Here is a 23,007-nt window from a genome sequence, read left to right as displayed (position 1 = left end):
ACCAATAGCAGATATATTGAAGTGGCTTACTCACAGTACATGCTTCAGCCCCACCAATAGCAGCCATGTTGAAGTGGAGTAGTCACAACAGGTGCTTCAACCCCACCAATAGCAGATATGTTGAAGTGGGATACTTGCAGCAGGTGCTTCATCCCCCACCAATACCAGCTGTGTTGAAGTGGAATAGTCACAGTGTCAGGAATCAAACCTGGACAAGCTGTGTAGTGAGCAAACACACACACCGTTCTTCCACACCATGGCTCACAGTACACTTGCACAGACAATTTCATATGCAGGCAGCATCTCATATGTTGACAAGTGACATTAAAACATTTTTTTCTAAATTGAGTTGTTTGAAAACTGGAGTTCAAACACCACATGATCGAATCTCATAAATCAACAAATACCGTCATACTTCAATATAATTTATTGTCATCAGTACATCACAAATGACAATTTCACCCAAGAAAGAGAAATGTTCAAACTGTGTCCCATCCCAAACATACAAATTGCTGAAATTTGTATCAACACTCCAATATTAACACATGGCACAATATCCTGTACCAATAACTTGCACACGCACACACGCACATACAATGTAGAAATTAACAAACACATTTGTAGAATTTGGTCGATGAACGCTACTCTACCAAAACATGATTCTACATGGTGCATGTCTTCAATCTCCGTGAAAGTATAACAACTGTATGATGACTGTGGAAATCTGTTGTCAAGACATTAGTATTTCTTGACCACTGATTATGTCTACATATGCCCTGCAAGATGAAATCCCATGAGTATAACAAGGCCAATGATGCCTTTTCATAAAGCTGGCTGCCTTGGATACAAAACGGTGACATTATCCAAACATAAACTACTATCTATGATACATTACATCCCTGACCCGCCATTACTAAGTGAGCTTATGGTTTTGTATTCAGTATAATCTCAGTGAAGTGTAAATGATAAGATATATATATACCAGTATATATGAGAAATTATGCTAGTTAGTAACTTCAAAACGGCTAATACTGACTAAAATACTGCTTCCTGGCAACTGGTTACAATAACAGAAAATCTGAATTTTCAAATAACTCAGATACATTGAGTATGCTAACTAAACAAAAAGGGATATTTGGTTGTATAAAATGAACTTCATACATATCATGGGACTTTAATTTTGAGGCAATGCTGAAAACATCTTGCTTACAATGTATCCATAATTCATCATTTATTATACACTTTTGAGGCCAATACTATAGGGTTCCATACAAACATATTCCTGTTGGCAAATGATAGATGTAGTGATCATGAATAAGAATGAATAAGTATTTGGCCAAGTTTATGATGAAAAATATTTTAGGAAACTTACATAAATGTACATGCAGTACTTATCACACCATTATAAAACATTTGGCTTTCAAACCTATTTCACTTACCACACATAGCAGTGCCACCTCTCATTTTAGTATCCCCTTGCTAAATTGCACAGCTGTTTATTAAGAAATACATTGAAAGAGCATGATATTATATGTTATCAACTATCATTTGTCACCAGAAATGGATCAAGTAAACAACTACGCCACTGAACTGTTAAAGTGTATATCATTATTATCCCTGACGTCCCAAACTTGGCTCTGTTGTACTTTTGGCACACAAAATTATGTTGCACATTATTTGGCCTTTTTTATGTCAAATCTCAAACAAAAGCAGACATTTGCAAAGGAAATTCTCAGGTGAGAATAACAACATTAAAAACAGAGACAAACTTGGCTTCTACAAACTCATACATTCAAACTTGTTACAGATCATATTGGACAATATATGTCACTTAAGCAGCATGAATTTCTGAACAGGAAAAATACAAAGACATTCCTGCAAGTTTGATTAAAATTGCCACATAAATGAAACATCTGAAAAATGTGTATAGGACAGGAGTTTTGGTCTCATATTCTACTGATAATTTTGCAAGTGTATGTGGCAAACCACAATGTAAACTACAGGTTAGTCTTATATTAAGTATTTATCACATAAACATAAGTATATTCCAATATAACATATGTATTACAACTTACCCCCATCCCCCTCAAGAAAATGTAACAAAAATAGAGAAAATCAATTATCAATCTGCACATTTAAATACAAAATATAGAAGAAAAAATCCAACGTATTATCCAATTGTTGTTTCCTGACAAAATACATTAAACAACCACTGTCACAACAGCCAGTCAAACCTAGGGCCTATGTGAAGGGCACTTGATCATGAAAAATGGCATGTCATGTAAATCAGAGATACAATGAAAACATGACTGAATTATCCTTATTAAGTCTGCATTTAAAGGTTACAAGATAACAACTTACAGACAACAGACATCTGACTGAAATCATTTGAAAAAAAAAAATTATATCCCCTACACTGAAAAGATCTGTCCTATCAGTACCAAAGTCCCTGTGTTGGAGATGAACAAAAAGAATCCAAAATAAAACTAGGAAACAAAATACTGAGAGTGAGTGAGTGCGTTGGGTCCAATGCTGATTACAAGTACATCTCAAATTTGATACAAATCTTGTGTCAAACACACATTACATTTGGGGTTACACTTCTATTGCACTAATTACAAATATACCATCATCAGAGCGCTTTTCAAAGGACTTGTCTATCCCGAGTCTTATGTCTGTTGTCTGTGTATATTCTCATCCATCATAAATAATACAACCAAAAATGTTCAGTCCTCAATAGAAGGAGCCTTCATGGTGGAAAATGGAATGTAGCAACAAGCAAACACCACTTTACAACTAAATTGTTAAATACTTTACGTCATACCCTCTGTTAAATACTTCATACCCAGGTTAGGCCAACATAAATATATCATTAGACTTTCATCCATTTTTTAAATAATAGAGGAGAAGAAATATTTTTCACGGTATTATATTTGAACAATCTGACCACATCTCTGCATTACATGTATACATGTAAGCTTTAAAAGGTGATTGAATGTAATAAATAAATATTGTTGACTTCAAATTGAAAACATGAATTTACATAATTCATCTTCTGTTAGGAGTAAAGAGCAAAAAGTTGTGCCGTTTGGTAACAAGGAGTCCACAATGAAAATCTAATGATTTATTTGTTACGGTGACAGACTTGTATTTTACACCAAAAAAGAAACAAAAACTGTACAATGGTTTGCACAAATGAAAAGGTAAGAAATCAGTTTGACACAATGCCTGATTGTCAGTAACACAATGCAAAACTCTGTAGTGACACTACTGAAGCTGTTCAGTGGACAATATAGCTAGAGTCTGTAGAGTCAATACCAGTGTATGTTGTCTTCACTCCAAGGTGGCTGTAGCAAAACTACAAACAGATCAGAATTTAACAACAACATTCACATTCATACCACAGGAACACTTCATTCAATCTCAGTTTCATGTTTCAGGTAGGTCACACTCATAATTATTTCAACAGATCAGTTATTCAAATTTAAGGAAAAAATCATCAGGAGCACATTTGTTACAACCAAAGTGCAATCTGTATGACAACAATAATTGTTTCTACTTGAGGAAAGGTATATCAGGAAACTTATGAATTTGTGTAATAAACTTGTGAGTCACAAAGAAAGGTTAATTCTGATGGAAGCATTCATAAAATATTAGACATGCAGGGATTCACAATAAAACCAGTTTGACATCATCGTTATCAATGATAATGATTATTGTTCATTTCATATATTTCCAATCACCCTAAATTTCTGAATAATGTATGTAATGATTAACAAGAATTATATAACAGTAAGTAGAAACAGCACTATGTTTGATCACACTGACAAGATCTACGTCCACGCAGTGACACATACATTCATGTGCTGGCAATGTATGTTCAATACACTGGCAAAGTTTTTCCATGCACTGAAGGATACGTTCAATGCACGGCAAAGTACATTCTATTTACACTTTATGATATGTGTATAAGTATCAGATATTTCCAAAGATTTTCGTAATTTCTGTCTAATTGTTTATATCTGTGTTTTCTTCAGTTGGGTATATAGGTTGATGCAGGTGGTACAAACAAGTTACGTGGCTAAAAATGAGTCTGCACAGCTATGTACAAATATTGAATCAAGGTTCAGCCTATTCAGGACACATGAAACAATGGTATTCGATGCAAAATGGTGCAGTTTCATTCAGAAAAGAACAGTTCCAAGCCATTATATACATGGCACCAAGTGGCCATGCACTGATAGACTTGCCTACACAAAGTCACTGCCTCCCAAAGAACACAATGGCTATCACAAAGCAGTGTCCATTGTGTATATGATCTCTGTATAAACACAAAAATACATAATGTTTCAGCAAAATATTCATATAGGTTATATCAGTCAACAAATTGATCAGATCTAATGCATGATTACTATCTGTTTCTCTGGTGTTGCATTCCTTTTAACTTTCTCTCCACTGTATATCAAAAGAGCAAACCCAGCACAAAAAGTGATTAATTTTAGGATATCACCTGATTGTCTTCTGATATCAAAAACATCAACACTGGTGAACAATGTTTACAGCTAAAATGTATAGAAATATCATGAAAACGCCCGCACATTATCAGAAATCACCGGGCCTCTGTAACTTGACAACGCCCACAAAATGGCGCCATCATCAAGCCCACTGTTAGGTGACATCATAAGTAGCTCAGCTGCTGGTGTTAAATCACCTATGGCTCATGTGAACGACTGACAATATTTCTGACTCACAGTCATCACATGCACCTGTGCACTTCTACACTTTCTTCCTGGTGCCAACCCTAACAATTTACCATAAACAACATACAGCAATGAAAACATGGAATGGAACTCAGACATAGTTGAGAGCTGAAAACAATGGCAGCTGGTAGTATGGACAAAGTTCAAAAGGTCGAATGGCATCACTCTCCATAGTGATGTCATCTGTTTTGTCATATGACATGTCCATATTTGCAACTGGTGTGTCAGTGACGACAGTCATTTGTTGTCACAGTACATGCTTCAAAGCAGATGTCATTGTTTTGATTCTTATTTTATTAAGAATTCTATCCATTTTAGCTATAGTAATAGTAACACTATTTTTCAGGGCATTATCATTTGCAGAAGCCCATTATTTTTTTAACAGTCCTCCTTCGTCAGGCAGTTAATGAAAGACCTTGGGCTTCTGCAAATGATAATGCCCTGAAAAATAGTCTTACTCTTATATCAAACAAGCCAAAGCAGTTAAAACCTATTAACAAGTGTGTATATCAGAAGGAACCATGGTAACATTTATCACCGAAATCATTCATACAATGGTTTCAGTTTGTAATATATAAACTATGTCTTCAGTGTAAAAGTACAGCTAGGAAGCGGCAGATTGATCAGTGCTGTCATTTGTTTGTGAGGTAACCAGGGTCACTGATGACATCACAATGCAGTGTGGTGCAATATCACTGCAGCATACCAGCCATGGAAGCCACCAGTGGAGGACAAATAATGGCCTCAGATGGCTAGCTGGAACCTAGTTGGGCCTCCATGTCTTTATTTGTTGGATCACAGATCGTGAGAGAAAGTAAACTTTATCAGCCTCAGCTAAGTAAAGGAAAAAGTATATCACACTCTATAAATTCATAACATGTTCAATTCTCTGTGAAGATGCCTTTATACTCATCAGTGACTCTAAAGATCTGATCTTTAGTCCTGATCTCTTGATCTAATAAGGCAAACAGTCATCCCAGGCTTCTGTATTTGATGAAAAAATTGCCTTTTGATGAATTGTTTCACACAAACAAAATATCTTTCAATTTGTCAAAAAATAAAAGTATATAACTGATGATTAGGTGGTTCATTCTTGACGATGACAGTCAGTGCATGCGTTATCCAACAAGTAAAGAATAATGGCCACCCAGCGTGTTATATCTCCTCATAGCCAGCTCTGCACCAAAAGGCAGAACACGTCATTAATGTCAGTACTTCCTGCTGCTTGTATACTGAAGAAGTGGAGTATCAAATGCAACTGCTATGTTACAATTATGCAAAAATATAAGGACACAAACATTGTGGCAAAAACTTGAGGCCATTCACAACCATGGATTGTTACTTATTTTGCTTCAGTACTGAGTAAATATATGCAAAACTTAACCAACAGACTGGTATCACAGATTGTCCACATTTTCAGGTAACCACAACAGTCAGCACTGTGGCAGTAACACCAATGTTTGCAAGCAGTTTCTAGGCAGACATGCCACTGACAATAACTGCTTGGCATATTAATGACAAATTAACACCAAATAACTACTGATGGTGATGAAAACACTTTAGGAGATAGAATTAATTTGCCAACCAAGGAACACTCCTTGAAAAAATTATTAAGACCACAATAAACCAATTCTCAACCTTTTTCTTTTGATGGGAATCACATTTTGACAAGTCTGGAAATTTAGAATGGCACATTCTGTTCCCCAGCTTGTTTAGTACCAGACCTTCATCTATAGCACTTGTACACAGTGAGGATGCAGTGAGGATGAAAATACCTACTTAAATGTTATTTCTGGAACTATTTCTAAATCTGGCATAAGTATTATTAAGCCTTATGCTGGCCACGGCAATGAACGGTACCTGATAAGCACCATGCAAACACAGTACGTCCATCATGTCAGGACAGTTTCTACAGATGTGTATACCTACAATACTACAGTAATCTCTGATACATATGTATAGATTTGAAGACAAATGTCAGACCGCAGAAGACAACATCTTTACACTAGTCTATCTAATAGAAGAGGAATACAGTAGATCTATCATTAGCTTGAGAAAATGTTGAGAATATGACCACATACAGATACTAAGGAACTGATAACTTCATTCTTAGCAGAATGCAGAGCTTACATAACCCAACCGTTTTCTAATTATCTACATCTAAAGTGATAGGGAAAGAGACATTTTAGAAGAATTTTTAAGTAGTATTGTGTATTTATACCTTCACTAAATTCAGTGTGATGTGATGTGATGTGATATGTAATGAGGGCACCAATTTCACACTGAATGTCTGTCTACATAAGACCAAATTATTGCTGAGAGATGCTGTAATGACTGCTTGAAGATGACAATGATTTGGGGTAAAGATGTTCTTGAATTCAGGTTTTGACAACCCTATTTCCTTAACCGAAAATTCTTGATAACTTGAGTTACTTAAAAGCTTCAAATTCTAATGTCATCAGTAGTAGGTACTGTTAGTAATAGAATTCTTTGTCAATATTCCAAAAGTGTGAAGTGTTATGTGTGAATTAAAAGCAAGCCTTCCTTATGACATGTGTGTGCTTCAACAAAGGCAACCCTCTGCTTCAATGATGAAGATGTCAGTTGAAGTTTAGTCATATCAGAATGATGAAGCAGCATCATCTGATCTGATAAAACTCCTAATGCACATCAAGTATCGCAAAGCCACAGTTACCATGTGGACCTCAAACTGACCTGAAGAACTGCTGAGGTTTTTCACTACGCTGGATGCTACCGAATTAGACTCTCAATAGACTTTGGGTCAAGACAGAGGTACAAGACTTAAGGCATCCTGAAACTGGCACAGACAGTCAGCCTCTGATATATTTTAAGACTATGATGTGATTTCATAGTAGCCCTGAAGACAGCTTCTTTAACTCACTGGCTGTCAAGGTCAAAGGATGCCCCAGTGATTTCTTGTGATCATGATGACATGAATGCTTCAAATGATCCATGAATTTCTCCACACCAAGTTCACAATCCTAGGTTCTTGTCCACTAACCCCCAACCAAAACCTCTAACTTGGACAGATGATCTTTAGTTTTTATGGCGACTGTGTACTCTTCATCTCCTGTAGCCTTTTCTTCATCATCTGTCGTATTTGTTCATACCTGTAAAGGTAAGAAATGATGATCATGCAGGAATCTCACTGTCAGCATATGTATCCTCATTATTACCAAACTCTCTACCCACATACAGTCAGTGCTTAAAGTACTCAAAAGTCATTAGCACCAAGCCAACAAGATTCAACCTGATAGCTTTCCATTTTTATGAAAGTATATGGAAAGAATGCACCATGCTATGTAAGATGTTTAATTTCGATAGAAATCTGGGAGTCATCAGAAAAATAAAACTACTCAGGGAACTGAAGCACAACATGCTATTGCTATCTCTAATCCATTCCCAGGGGTATGGGATTGTCTGACAACTCCTAAATGTCCCAGGTCCAGATGGTTGGTTGGTTTGTTGCTCAAGAGTATTCCACTTATATGGTGGTGTTCAGTAAATAATAGAGTCTGGAGCATACAAACCAGATATCCACACCATGAGCATAGATTTACACAACCTGGATTCGATGACATGTGTCAACCAAGTCATCAAGTCAGACAACCCAATCCAGAGCTCCAATATGGGAAACATAGGCAAAGTCAAGCTAGAATTTGTTAAATAAAAGTGACACCAAGTGAAAACTGTCATTGCCATCATTAATCCTGACACACATTCATATATCATACAATGGAAATTACCAATACCAATATACACACAGTATTATGGGCTCCGTTGTATCAGGTACTGATAACCCACAGTCTGAATGAAAACACACTCACCTCATCTTGATCACACGAGTGTCCTTCTCTTCATCTTCCTTGTACTTGATGAGAACTCCCTCCAGAACAGCCACGGGCAGCACCAGAAGGGTCTCAACCTGCAAGAACCAACAACCACCTTCAACCATCTCCCAAAGAAGGTCACCAGCCTATGTTGAAAGTTCTTATGCAATAGGTCTTCAGTCACAGACATACATACAATCATCTCTCAAAGAAGGTCTCAAGTCACAAATACATTCTGCCTTGTTTAAGAGTATATCTCAAGTCAAAAGCAGGATGTCCAGAGGCTTGAAACACACAAATTCAGCAGTTTTGTAAGATCACAACAAACCTATTGTCAAGCATTAAACTGTTTCAGTTTTCCAACAATTCATAAAATATTTGAGTAAAAGAGTGGTTTAAGTCACTTTTAACAATACCCCAACAATACTATGGCAAGGGACACCAGTAATGAGCTTCACATATTGTATATTTGTGGGGAATGAAAAAGAGGTCTTCAGCATGACAAGCAAACCTTTTAACCACTGGTATATCCCACTGAACCAATAAATTACATGAATTAAACAACAGTCAACATTGCTGCTTCAATATTGTTGACCTTGACTAGCTACAATATTCTGGAGATACTACCTGTTTGGGGCAGTCACACTCACCTCATCAGGTAGATGTTCCTCATGTGTTTCTTCAGCTTCTTCAATGGGTATTGATATTACAGGAGTCTTGGGTTGTTCTAGGATTTTCTCTTTGATAAAGAACTTGGCCTTTGCTTCATCAGGTCCATAATCTAACCTCAAAGCCAGTGGAATTTGCTTTTCTGATAGAAGTCTCTCTGAAAAGATAACAGACAGTTTCATTACTGGACTGGGGTGACTACTGGGACTATCTTTAATATTACCATTGTATTGAAATAGTAACCCACACTATAGCAACGGTGCAATGCAATAGTTGTCAACTAGTGCAATACTTCTGCAATAGTGCCATGCCATCTGTAAAATCTTTAACGCAACATAAACATGATAGATACTACCATAAGTGTTATATACAAGAATGAAGAGTATCACAGACAATATCAAAGTTGGATACCATGTATTTTCATCACTACAATAGCTGAACTCCAATCTCAGGTTTTAGTAACCCTTGCTAATCAAGTTTTGAAATCTGACAAGAAAAATTATCTTATGCATTGTCTAGGGTTTATTTAACTCTTGCAAGTATTGAAACAATGATAGTTTATGTATAATATCAAAAATACTTTTGGCTTTAAAATTTATCAATTCTGTAGAAATGAAGGGTAAGCAAGTACAATACATCAATAGTGGCGTCAGTCCAATCATACAGAATTATTTATAAACTTATTCATAAATACACATGCTTTCAGGAATAACATCAGCATTGAAGGTCCGGTAACAAAGCTAAGTTAAAGAGAACAAGCCTGTCACAGTGTTCCACAGAACTTCAATAGAACAGACTTAAACATAGAAGCCACAGAAAGATGTTTCATTCACTCTGGAACTACTTTTGGCTTGTTGGTCAATCTTTAATAATCAGTTATGAGTGAGTGAGTGAGTGAGTGGAGCTTTACTCCACACTCAGCAATATTCCAGTCATATGGCGGCGGTCTGTAAATAATCGAGTCTGGACCAGACAATCCAGTGATCAACAATATGAGCATCGGTCTGCGCAATTGGGAACTGACGACAAGCATAGTCACCTTTTATGGCAAGCATGGGTTGCTGAAGGCCTTTTCTACCCCCGACCTTCACAGGTCTAACAATCTTAATTGTGGAGTGAGTGGATAAAATGTTATTACAAACCTTCATCGTCCGTGATCAGATACAACTGGTACTCATCTGGATGATTCACAACCTGGAAGTAGCAATTACATAGATCAGACTTCCACATCTGCCTGTGAGCCCAAGGAAGAATACTTGTGGTACAATAGATAACTAGGCCATTCTTTACCAACAAAGTCAACAAGAAATCCCTTAACGGTACACTACACTCCAAAGTTCAGAAGAAAAGGTCTTCCTATGAACCGATAATGAGTGGTAGACATGGCATGAGGATAAGACCCTCTTCTGTAATATACTGAACACATTTCATCAGAGTGCCACCCCCAACTCAAGGAATCCAGTAAACTTATCTTGGCATCCAGCCCTGGAGTAATATCAGTCTACTCTGATGGTGCAAGCAAGTTATAATGGGATATGCATGACCATAGGTTTCAAAAACCTTAGGCCGGGTTATTATGTGCATTTGCTCAAAAAGAAGACAAACAGAATATATATTTTCAACAGTGAAATATTGGCTCCCATGGACCAGATAAACAGTTCACAGCATCCAGACTCCCACTCAGTGAACCAATTGGCCACAGAAGCATGGACAAATCACAATCCTTTTAAGGATATCTTTTAAAGGTATATGTATGCCAAAAAGTTACACATCATGTTATTTCTAAAGACAATAAAATGAATACATGTTGCTTCAGATTTTTCTTTTGTCAAGGTGAACAATCAGTTGGGTTTTATGGAGAATGTAAACATTTTGGGTACGGTCCCTCGGAGTTGTATCCTTAACACTCAAGTTGAGAAAACTTTGAAACAGCATCACATGGCTGGGTCCCACTTAAGCGTTCTGGCAATACAGCTAAAGGAAACTTGGGTTAGGTCATTGGCCAATACCCTTCTCACTGCCTTTCCGGTGCCCTATCAGTTAAAGCATTCAATTATCACACGGTGGCCCTGCGTTCAATTCCCTATTTGGTGTCCTTTGCCATTTTATTGCTGTAATATTGCAAAAATGTGGTATAAACCATACCCTCTCTTCACATGTGGTATTTTCCCACCCAAGTACTGGTTAAGTACTGATGTAGTCTTACTTTGAATTTTTCCATGAGCGTTTTGATAACTTGTGAAGTATTCATGGTACTGGAGACAATTACACTTGTACTGCTGCCCAGAACTGGGGTGAATACACTCGTCTGAAACAAAACAGAAATGTCACTATTTGAACACAGCTGGTACAAAGAATATAATGTTAATATTATACAAACTGCATGTACCATTTCAATCAGTCGGACAATTGTAAAACACAATAATAGCTAAAGTTGAAAAAAGTTGAAAAAGGTGATAGTCTTTCATCAGAATATGTGTCAGTATTTATTTTTCTTTTTTAAAACAATCTGTCTGTATCACCTGCACAAAACAACATGATAGCTGTAATTAGGAGATAAACATACCGTGTTGTAAAATATGAATTTGATTTACCAATCTCAATCCAGTATTTACTGAAGTCATGGTAGAATATACATTGCCTCAGTTCCAGACCAAGCTGAGTTTGTTTCATATCACGAATATAAACCATGTACAACTTACTTTTCACCATTTACAGGCAATCAATGCACACCAATGCTAAATCATGTCTCTGATCACGTTGTCAAGTGGGACTATTGTGCCTTATAAGCCAAATTACAGTGTCACACCTTCTCAGTAACATGAGCATAAAAAATAGTTCTTCCAAGATGATCATCCAGGCATAGAGAACACCCACTCTTTCAGCAAGTATTGTACTACAGATGCTTTGTTTGTTGTTTGTTGTTTGTTGCATTTAGCATTTTTCCATCCTCATATAAGAACCTCAATCTCTGATTGGTCCACAGGGCCCTGACCAAATTTCCATATACACCTTCAACCCAGTGGATAAATTTTTCTGAGGGCCAATCAATGCCTCATACATCACTACATGAATAAAGTGTGCATCCACATGACCTCTAGCCCCTGAACGGGTTCGTTTACATTTGAATCCAGTTTCCTTGCTGTTTTGAATGGAAGATGTTACTTGGATATATGTTTGCTTTAATTGATGACAGACTGAAACATTCTTGAAACATTCGGAAAGAACAATGTGTTATCACATTCGTGGAGGCTGACATAGCGAATTACCAGACCTGCATTAGGTTTATTCCAATGAGCTGGAGGCATTGGGAATTATCAGACCTCTGTTGGATAAAACCTAACCGTCAATGTTACTCACGTCATAGTTATATATGTGACCATTTATCGATGCCCTCTTCCACTTGTTTGGTGCATCGCCCCGATATGCCACTGTGTTAAACTTGCGAATGTTTTTCCGTCGAACAACTCCATCAGTTTGAGATGCCACGATGCTGTCATCGAACCCATAGGACTTCTTTGGTGATGGTGGTGGGGTTGAGAGCTGGTAAAGTAGAAAGGAGACAGCTAATAATAATACAACGAAGGAACAAAGGAATAGTTGGTACGGTATAAATTTACCCACCATATCTTTCAGTATGTATTTGACTGACTGATTAACATTTCATTTATCAAAAAGGTGAGGCGAAATTGAGTCTTACGACACGCTTGAGAACATTTCGCTCATATATGTGTAAGTGTAAGTGTGGCTGCTTGTAGACTTAAGCTGGTTTTATAGTGCTAGTTTATTGAGATACTTTGCTGCAGCAAAGCATGAATATCCACTCAGAAATATTCATTATACTGACTCCGAGCTGACCAGTCCCTGTTCTATCCATTAATGCCAAGCATCAGTCAGGGAACAAGAAGTACCATATTTTAACGTCTTTTGGTATCGACCAGCAGGAATTAAACCCACGACCGTCTGCTCTCCAGGCGGACACTCTAACCACTACACCTTGAAGAAGGTTATTCATCAAAGTTATGTATAAATAGTGTAAGTATGTTTGTTCACTGGATTAGCTGAGTGAGTGAGTGAGTGAGTGAGTTTAGTTTTACGTCGCACTTAGCAATATTCCAGCTATATGGCGACGGTCTGTAAATAATCGAGTCTGGACCAGACAATCCAGTGATCAACAACATGAGCATCGATCTGCGCAATGGGGAACCGATGACGTGTGTCAACCAAGTCAGCTAGTCTGACCACCCGATCCCGTTAGTCGCCTCTTACGATAAGCTGAGTCGCCTTTTATGGCAAGCATGGGTTGCTGAAGGCCTATTCTACCCCGGGACCTTCACGGGTGGATTAGCTGAGAAACTTTCATGAATGAGTGAGTTGGTGAGTTCAGTTTTACACCATACTCAGCAATATTCCAGCCATATGGTGGCGGTTTGTAAATAATTTTAGTCTGGAGCAGACAATCCAGTGATCAACAGCATGAGCACTGATCTGTACAACTGGGCACTGCTTTTAGCAAATGATTTTAAAAAAATAAAATTTTATTTTTTGTCTACATATGAATATTCCAATGACAAGACATACAGATATTCATGAAAAGCCAGATGACAAACCTGGAAAATGCACAGCTCTGTGGATATAAAGGGTACAGTCATATGTGATCTTACATACATTATTTTCCTCAATGTTTCATTTTCTTGTTGCATCCAAACACAAGATTCACATATACTGAACAGCAACAGAAACACAAGTTCATGTCTTCTATTTAAAAACCCTGTTGCATTTCTTTTGCTGTTCAATATATGTACATGTATATTTTACATCTTCCATTGCTGACCATATCTCAAAACTATTGTCAAGCCCTACCTCAGCAATATCTTCAGCAAACTTGACACCATTGGACCGTGACGCTGAAGCACCTCCCTCTATGACTGTTAGAGGTCTCTGTCTGTTTACACGACTTGGGTACAGGCTATGTCGCCATGTGGACAACGGTGATGGTTTTATATTATCACAATGTTCTAACTGAATAGGTCGTGTCACACCCCAGTATATTCTCAGAGGGCCTTCTATGACAAAGTCACCATTTTCATTCTGTCCAAAAAAAATGGATGAAAAATGTGTTATTCAATGCAAGGTTAGCTGTTAAGATTTAATGTCCTGTTTTACTTATAATTAGTTGTCACCTTACTAGTACAGTTACATTTACTGGTAGCTAATCCAGCTGGCATGTAACCTGTAACAAGTACAATTAACCAATACAATTGACATTCAATCAAAACAACAATACCAATTCAATCAGCTCATTCAATACTTTTGACTATGCTCATTTTGAAGCATGAATAACCCTGACATTTTTGCCTGTATATACACTTCAATGTAAAAAGATTCTGTTTCTTGATTCATTTCAAAAGATGAGGAACGCTTTTTATGAATAGACAACTTTTTTTCATTAGATGCAATGTTTCAGTCTTGATCCTAACACCATTATGAAGCAAATGGTAAGGAAGTTAACACACAACATTGCTAGGACTTACATTGAAACATTGCTTATATTGCAATAAGGAAGTTGTCAATCCATAAAAAGTGTTTGTCACACCGGCTTCCAAATGCCTCTTAAAGAAGTCATCTCAAAAGACTATAGCAACAGAAGCAACAAACCCTTTGCAAGTCCATAACAAAACTCTGCTGAAAGTAGAGTCGATTGTACAACTGTGACTATATCATAAGTATAGAGCATTACTACTTCAGCATTACTACTGTATGATGTGTGTAAACAAATCGAGTCTGGACCAGACAATCCAGTGACTGTCACCATGTGACAATGACAGAGCATGTGTATATGACAAAACACGGCCTGCACGAGAGATGTGTTCATTGGTGTGATTGCACTGTTAATCTCTTGTTACCTTCTCTGTTGTAATCTGGTGCCGCACCTTCCCTTCGTAATACGCATTATAAGACTGGACCTTCTTTAGCATCTCTTGTCTGAAAAGAAAGGAATTTAAACGTATGAACAACACAAATGATTTTATAGCACTTGATGGGAAAACCAATCAAATCTTTTCATGCTAAAAACAGCTTTAGAAAATCAAATCTCTTTCCATAAATGAAGCTTTAAGTCACAACTACAGCTGTTTCAAAGGGGTTGATAATAGAAAAGGCATGGCCTGTGGTTGACAATAGAATAGGCATGGCCTGTGGTTGACAATAGAATAGGCATGGGTTGTGGTTGACAACTGAATAGGCATGGTTTGTGGTTGACAGTAGAATAGGCATGGCCTGTGTGACTGATACATAGTATTGGCCAGCAGTTTTTACATTTACACCTCCACTAATGCCAAACAAATTCTTAAATGAACTGCTAAGGAAAGAGTGGGTGATTGTTCTACAGGCTACTTGAGCAGTTTGTCAGCTGTACCAGTCGTCCCAGTTGTCACGGCCATTAAGGAGAGAGCCCCGGTTAGACTTGTTTACTCAGGTACAAGTAAAAGGAAATGAAACTCAACATCTCGTTCAAATTATTGCACTTCTACAGCAACACGCATTCACAAACAGTTTTGACAGGCTGTACTAAACCACACTAATGCTGGTTTCAATATGACAGCCCTCTTTGATGTCATTTAGCTGGCTAATATGGCTACCTTACTAAGACACAGTTTATGAACCCTGTCATTGTTTTAACCCTTTAATGCCAAACTAGGCAGAGCAACCACTACTGTCCTTCAACATCTGTCATATTATGAGATTTGGGATCAAACAACTGAGCAGACTATTCAGCAGGCTGGACAATAGGGAGGCAGGATAGCCTTGTGATTAATACTCCAAAAAGGTTAAATGCATGAAGCCAGTTTCTGGTGTCTCAGTCATGATATTGATGGAATATTGCTGCAAGTAGTGTAAAGCTATAATTGGTCACTCCAGCACCTTTAACAACATGCCCCTGTCATATGTATGTGAGCACTGGAACAGTAGTAAACCCTTATCTAAAACTGACACTACAGAGACTGTCAACAGCCACACTGTTGTCTGAGGAAGATCTCAAATAATCAATTATTAAAGAGAACACACAGACACGCAGAAATGATTTCATTTTCTTTTCCTGGTTTGGTTACTTCTTTACAAAGCATGGTTTAATGCATGATCAGATTTAATACACTTTCCCTATCTGAAAAAAAAAAAACATTACAAAGAGACAGGCTTCAAATCCTTCTCTGAAGCAGTGATTTTATTTTTTTACAGTGTTATCTTCATTCCTGGATGCAAGTTCGTAAAATTCAACCATTCTGAACTACTTTGAATATGTTTTCAGCACTTTTATATTATTAGGAATATCAGCCCTTCATCCAAATATGTGGAAGGGATCGTTATATTTTAACAAAATATTTCACAAGAATACAGAGATTATTTCACAAGCAAGCATCAAACGACAAACAAAACAGACAACCTACCACTAAACAATCCTTGAAAACTTATCAACTTAAAGGTCACACATACTCTAATAAGGTACAAATGCAAAATCAGTTGCTGACATCGTTATAAATGAAACCCCGTCATTAAAACTGCTCATTTCGATCTTTAATTACCTTAAATCAACCTTTTTGTCAACAATGCACAATTCTCAACCGCAAACCAAATTTCAACCAATCAAAGCGGCGCATCTCCGTGACGTAATAGTGGGTATAGAAATGAGGCAACTTCATCTACATTTCAGGGGTCAAACTATTTCGTTTACAGGTTTGTACAAACCTGAAATTGCGAAAGCTGTTGAGAAAAATGAAAGCTATGTGTTCTCACAATCTACTATCATTTAGTTTTGTCTCCTGCTTTGCCTAGTTTTCGAGTTACAACCCTTGTTTTCATAGACGATTCTGAAATCACTTGGTGTCGCTAGGTTGTAATCCGTGTTAGGTGGTATAAACCTACATGTTATTTGTCATTGTTCACTTGATGCTCAGTTAATGAATTTATAACAGGTATAATTAGTGGTAACGCCACTTAGGTTACCCAACAAAGGCCCTCATTTGGCATTTCTTTTGTCTGGATCGATCAAAGGATTAACCGATAACATGCTGATTGATTCATTAGTTTTATGGGGATTTAAATGGGGGATTTGTCAAAAGGTAGTGTTTATGTATGTACATTTACTAATCTATACTGAATACACTCTGTCATGTCTGTGTCTATGTAAAACAACACCCTTCTTTCAAAGGATTAATCGCCAACACATTGATTGATTTCTCATTATTGGCTAACTAAATAACTTTTTAAAAAGAATGACACACATTATACAATTAGTTGCCACTGGTGTGCTATCTCGGGTAACCAATGAAACTATACACCAATGTGAAAAACCTGAAACGATACGTCATGTTTTTGTATATTAGACTGTTAAAAGACACATCACTTGGGAAATCTGCAGATGAATTATATATCACTTGTTTTTGTGGATATTGATGGATACATTCCTTGAAGAAGGTAATAGCCTGACATTGCTCCTATAACTTTAATTTTAATATTTGCATTTTTGTTTTTAATAAGTTGTCGTAGCTTTCAACAGAATCATTGTTTTCGTCGTTAAGAGTAATGATGCAGACGACATACACAAGGGCGTGGGTGCGAATTATGATTCATATAGGAAAACTATTAAGTGTCTACATATTACATTCCTGTTATACATTCGCAGATCGCTTCTTTTTATTAAGTTTTAAAATGCATGCAAGTATGATTATAAAGTAATTAGGATTATGAGACCAAGTATAAAGACATATATTGACAAGTGTCCACATACTGGTGAGTGAACGTTACAAACCCAGTAAATTTAGCAAGTGAAGAAATTTATCGTGCAGTATTTTCACTTCGACCCCGACCTCGCTTAGGTTATGTTTCAGGTTGTATCATGCAAACTCCTTTTAATAATGATTCAAATACATATTTATGTAGTTTTGATTTTCTAACTTGATGAGAACAAACCATACATAATCTCATTAATTCAAATTCAAATGGACTTCACGATTTTCAAAAATGGCGGCGCCCTGTCTTGGGATGAATGCTATTTAAGTTTGTTTGCACCGACTTACAAGGGGACATCACCCGACCCTAAGGAACAATTGATGGCAACACAACAATTCGGCAAGTCTGTGGTGACATCGAGAAATCAGCAAAATGACGAGCTTCCTACACATTTTCTATACATTTCACGGTAAATCGTTCCTTCTATGACATCACTGTAGGGATCTGGCGACAGAGTTGCGTAACCTGTCTGTGGTTTTGTTTGTGGGCGAGAGAGAAACAGACAGCTTTTTAGCAACTTTTAAGTGCTTGGTTTTAATTAACAAGTTTTTTTTAAAAAAAAATGGTGTTCCGTTTACGACTAACCAAAAGTCTTTCATATGCAGTGATAAAAAGATAAAATTGAGTTTAGTGGTCCTTTAACACTCATATTTTCCCCTTAAACATCCATAGTTGTATTCATTACTTAATCAACACTATTAACAACCTAACATAATTTGAAGCAAACAACAAATTTTCTATCCTCTCCATGCAGTGCCATACAAAATCATATTGACGTATGATGCCTCCATTACTCACCTGCCCTGGCCATGCATGATCAGACCAACTATACACTAAGCCTTCATCACAGCTGGTAGGTATCCCGGATCTCAGTTCTAATGTACTATTCCTGTTATACTCATGTTAGAGATGTTGCTCAAATACACTCATACCTTGATGGTCCATGTCATCCAGGTGATCCATTTCAAGCTTACTACCTTACTGCACCTAATAAGTGCTCTGGCCATCACATCTCTTTAAGCTAACTACCTTACTGCACCTAATAAGTGCTCTGGCCATCACATCTCTTTAAGCTAACTACCTTATTGCATCTAATAGGTGCTCTGGCCATCACATCTCTTTAAGCTAACTACCTTATTGCATCTAATAGGTGCTCTGGCCGTTACATCTCTAGAAGCTAACTACCTTATTGCATCTAATAGGTGCTCTGGCCGTTACATCTCTAGAAGCTAACTACCTTATTGCATCTAATAAGTGCTCTGGCACTTACATCTACTTTTCATGATATAGTGAGGTGATAGGTCAGCTGTGTGATTAATTTGGCCATTCATTTTGCTTAACACCTGGTCCTCACAGGTACAATGTGTGGAACCAGTTTATGTGCCCCTCAATGTTAAATTGCCAAATTGCTATAAATCAATGTAAAACTGAATTAAGGCAATTAATCACTATGACAATGTGAAATTTTTATACACACAGATGCCATGGATCCAACACATACAGGACCACTGCCACTATGACCAACTGCACCTCTCTTTCAGTTAATGTAATGTTCAGTGAAAGAAAGGTTTGTAAATGAGCAGCTCGCCAACGTGATCAATGACTGCTGCTAAATTTAATAGTATTCAAGTTGTATCCCAGTGTGCAAGCTTAATGGGGAAAGAAGCCCAAGCGATTCACAATCAATGATGTCATCTTGACACGCGTGAACTATGTATAATGTTGTTCTTGCACACTGTTCTGGATTAATACAGCAAAGTAAACCTTTTCCACTGACAATTAGAACCCAAAGACTACCCATCAATAGGGGTGCCCCCATTTCTGCTCCCTATCATTGTTGTAAGTACTGACTGAAATGAATGGCTGATCAGACTGAATGACTTTAATGATTGCTCACGTCCATAACCTCAAGGGTCTTGTGTGACCCTGGCACCTCTGACTGAATGAGTTTAGTTCAGCAATATTCCCTGATGGGGGACATTAGAGATGGGTTTAACACTGTACCTTGCCCAATTTCAGGCATTGATTCTAAGTTAGGCAACCTCAAATAACACAATAGGTGCATTTCCTCATTCTACTCCGATGTATAGGGGGCTGTTCATGGTATCAATCACTTGCTTGTCTGATCTACATTAGGTTCCATATTTTCAATGCTATTCTCCTATATTGCTGAGTGCTTCTGCTTCCAACTTCCGGTAGCACATGACAGATTTGTCAGTGAATAGTAGAGGTGTAATGGTATGCTCTTACCATGGTATGGTACATCTGTGGTACAAGGTTCTTCGGTTCAGTCCAGTTCAGTTTGGAAGAGGATACATTATCATAATACAGAAAATTGACAAGAGGCAAACCTTAGAGAATGACATAGATTTGGACTTTATGATTCCATTTCTAAATATTCTAAAAAAAGTTTTAAAAAAATAAGAAAGAAAACTAAAAACACTGAGTTTTTGGAATGTATTACAGCAAACCAAACCGAAGTCAAAATACCTTAGTTCTACTAATAACATGGAAAGCCACTTCATCCTGGCGAATATGTCCTGCAACACCTGTTAGTTTTAGTACCCACAGGCTGAGAGTGGTGACTAACAGATCGTCTACAGTAAATAAACTAGCTATGATGAAAGGTGGTGTTTATGTCAGGACCGATAGGGAAGCTGGTATACACAAACACCTCCTACTGGATTTTCTTCATGGTGGACCCCCATAGCATATCAAATACCCAGACTACCTTGAAGATTGACAAATCAACTGGTATTGAAAAGCAGCCATATCCACTGTGGGCACAATGTATTACAATCTATTTTAAGATGAGGAAGGAAATTACTGAACATGAAAGGTACAGAAAAGTCACTCTATAGCCTTCACACACTATAGCTTCACAGTTAATTTCATATCCAGCAGTGATACAGTCTTCAAAGCATTTACAACCATAGCGCAAGGTTTTTAACAACTGGTAGGTTCCTGTTACACAATGTCACCTTCTTGATTGCCCAAAGCACACAATAAATTATTATATTTACATCATTTTGTATAGTGAACCAAAAGGGGTTTCATACTTACTATTTTAGCAACCTAAATGACTGTGTAAATAAACTGTTGAGGGGTGGTGGGGTAGCCTTGTGGTCAAAGCATTCACGTCAAAGACCTCAGAAAAGTGAGCACCTGCATTTCTCACCTCAACATGGAGCATTTGAGATGAATACAACAGGGACCATGTATCAGAGTATGGTTATAACCCGCACTAAAAGGTTGTAAATTTGATTCATTTAAAACCTCATGACTGTCAATGATCTAATGGGACTCACATCATGAATTTGAATATTCAGTGAATGTGGTTCTGTTTTAGGTGAAGGTATTTCAGTAAGGTTCAATAACTGTGAAGAAGAACAGAGTTCACAAACAGTACTTAGAGAATGCCATAACTTATTTGAATCTACTTAACTATCAGAGTGAGATCATTAGACGCCACAAAGCTGATACAGTAACAAACCAACAGAATGTTATATTTAGGATTGAAAAAGCTGTAAACAGAACAGTCTGCCAAGAATGTTAGAGAATGGCACAAAGGCTTATGTTCATATTGTCAGAGTTAGGCCACCTACACAATGTTTGAGAATGATCTAGTTTACCTCCACACAGTGTGTTCTACAGACACTATCATGCCTACACTAATTAGCCACAAAGCTGACTACAAACCCTTCAACATGAAGCTAACTGGATCCATGTGATCCTAGAAACGAATGCTTGCTTCAAGAACAGACAACTATGCATCAAACAGATTCGTAAAACTACGTGTCACCATGCCCAATAGTATGGATTATTGACTCGATTAGTCGGTCTCAGTCCCTGATTCAGGTTATATTCCTTATTGGCTACTACTGCCCAGGTCTCCCTTCGATGGTACAGCCCTAAATTAAGCAAGTCTAGAGTCCCTCAGGTTCAGTATGTCCCATCTCACTGGGGATCCTTTTCAATTTAAATGGGTTTATTTTTTACAATCAAAATTATAGATATTCAGAAACTAAGGCATGGTCTATGACTCCATTTACAAGCAGCCGTGATAATAGCTGCAATGTCACTGTCTGCATTATAGCTGCAATATCACTGTCTGCATTGTTGATCTATGTCCACACAATCACTGAACCAATTTATCAACGCAGCACGCATTCAAGTTACCTTCCCTCAGAACAGAGCTCAACAATCCTTCATACCTTCCAGTTTTAATGTTATTAATGCAACAAATGTTTCTTAATAGTCATCATGCATATGATAATTACCAACTCTGCCTCTTTACCTATGTGGACAACTCTATGGAATCATCAATCATTTTGTGTATGTAATTATTATACATATTTTTGTGAATTTTGTATGCATTAATTTTGATTTCCTCTGGGATAATGAAGTTATATCCTATGTTATCCTACCAAACACCATCAAAGCTTTACAATGTTCCAATTTAAAGCACATCCTCCTGCAAACCAGGTCTTGTGCATGTCCATGGTAACCACCCAATTAATAAAGCATGCGTGTAATTAATAACAATCCCCCTGAAGCATCACAGCAATGACACTAACACCTTACTGAAGCGATCAAACTAAACATAGCCAACAGCAGTACAGTTGCTGCAAACATGATCCTTAACATGAGTGATGACGTACAGGTTATAATATTTGTGTGAGTGATTAATCATAACTTCACAAAATTCCAGGATTTCCTCAGTGAGTGACATGGATTTTCACAATGATAAGAGAAGAAATATCTCATTGCATTTCCTGTCTCTCAGAGATGTTACTTTTCCTAGATAATTACTGCAAACATACACAACAACTGAAGAATTCAGACTTCAAGTATAAGTAGTAATTACCCATAATATTGGTATCTCATCTGCATACCATCACAAACCATTTTCCAATCTACATCATGCCAGTTAAGCC

At 37.3% G+C, this 23,007-nt stretch overlaps 2 protein-coding genes across 3 annotated transcripts in view; one reads left to right on the top strand and one right to left on the bottom strand.

The window, feature by feature from the left end:
* Positions 1–23,007, top strand: part of LOC137284830 (caspase-7-like) — a 654,824-nt gene that overhangs the window by 468,477 nt on the left and 163,340 nt on the right. The gene's annotated exons all lie outside the window — the stretch shown is intronic.
* Positions 6,400–23,007, bottom strand: part of LOC137284824 (ras association domain-containing protein 2-like) — a 94,924-nt gene continuing 78,316 nt past the window's right edge. Inside the window, exons 4-11 of the mRNA XM_067816823.1 lie at positions 15,187–15,265; positions 14,144–14,371; positions 12,641–12,823; positions 11,487–11,588; positions 10,423–10,474; positions 9,262–9,437; positions 8,609–8,706; positions 6,400–7,891 (exon numbers count right to left, since the gene is read on the bottom strand). Of these exons, the coding sequence (XP_067672924.1) occupies positions 7,825–7,891; positions 8,609–8,706; positions 9,262–9,437; positions 10,423–10,474; positions 11,487–11,588; positions 12,641–12,823; positions 14,144–14,371; positions 15,187–15,265 (985 nt within the window). The 3' untranslated portion in view covers positions 6,400–7,824. The remainder of the gene's footprint in view (positions 7,892–8,608; positions 8,707–9,261; positions 9,438–10,422; positions 10,475–11,486; positions 11,589–12,640; positions 12,824–14,143; positions 14,372–15,186; positions 15,266–23,007) is intronic.

This window comes from Haliotis asinina, chromosome 5 (assembly GCF_037392515.1).
Source record: "Haliotis asinina isolate JCU_RB_2024 chromosome 5, JCU_Hal_asi_v2, whole genome shotgun sequence".
Classification (NCBI taxonomy): domain Eukaryota; kingdom Metazoa; phylum Mollusca; class Gastropoda; order Lepetellida; family Haliotidae; genus Haliotis; species Haliotis asinina.
This window is presented reverse-complemented; position numbering and strand designations above follow the sequence as displayed.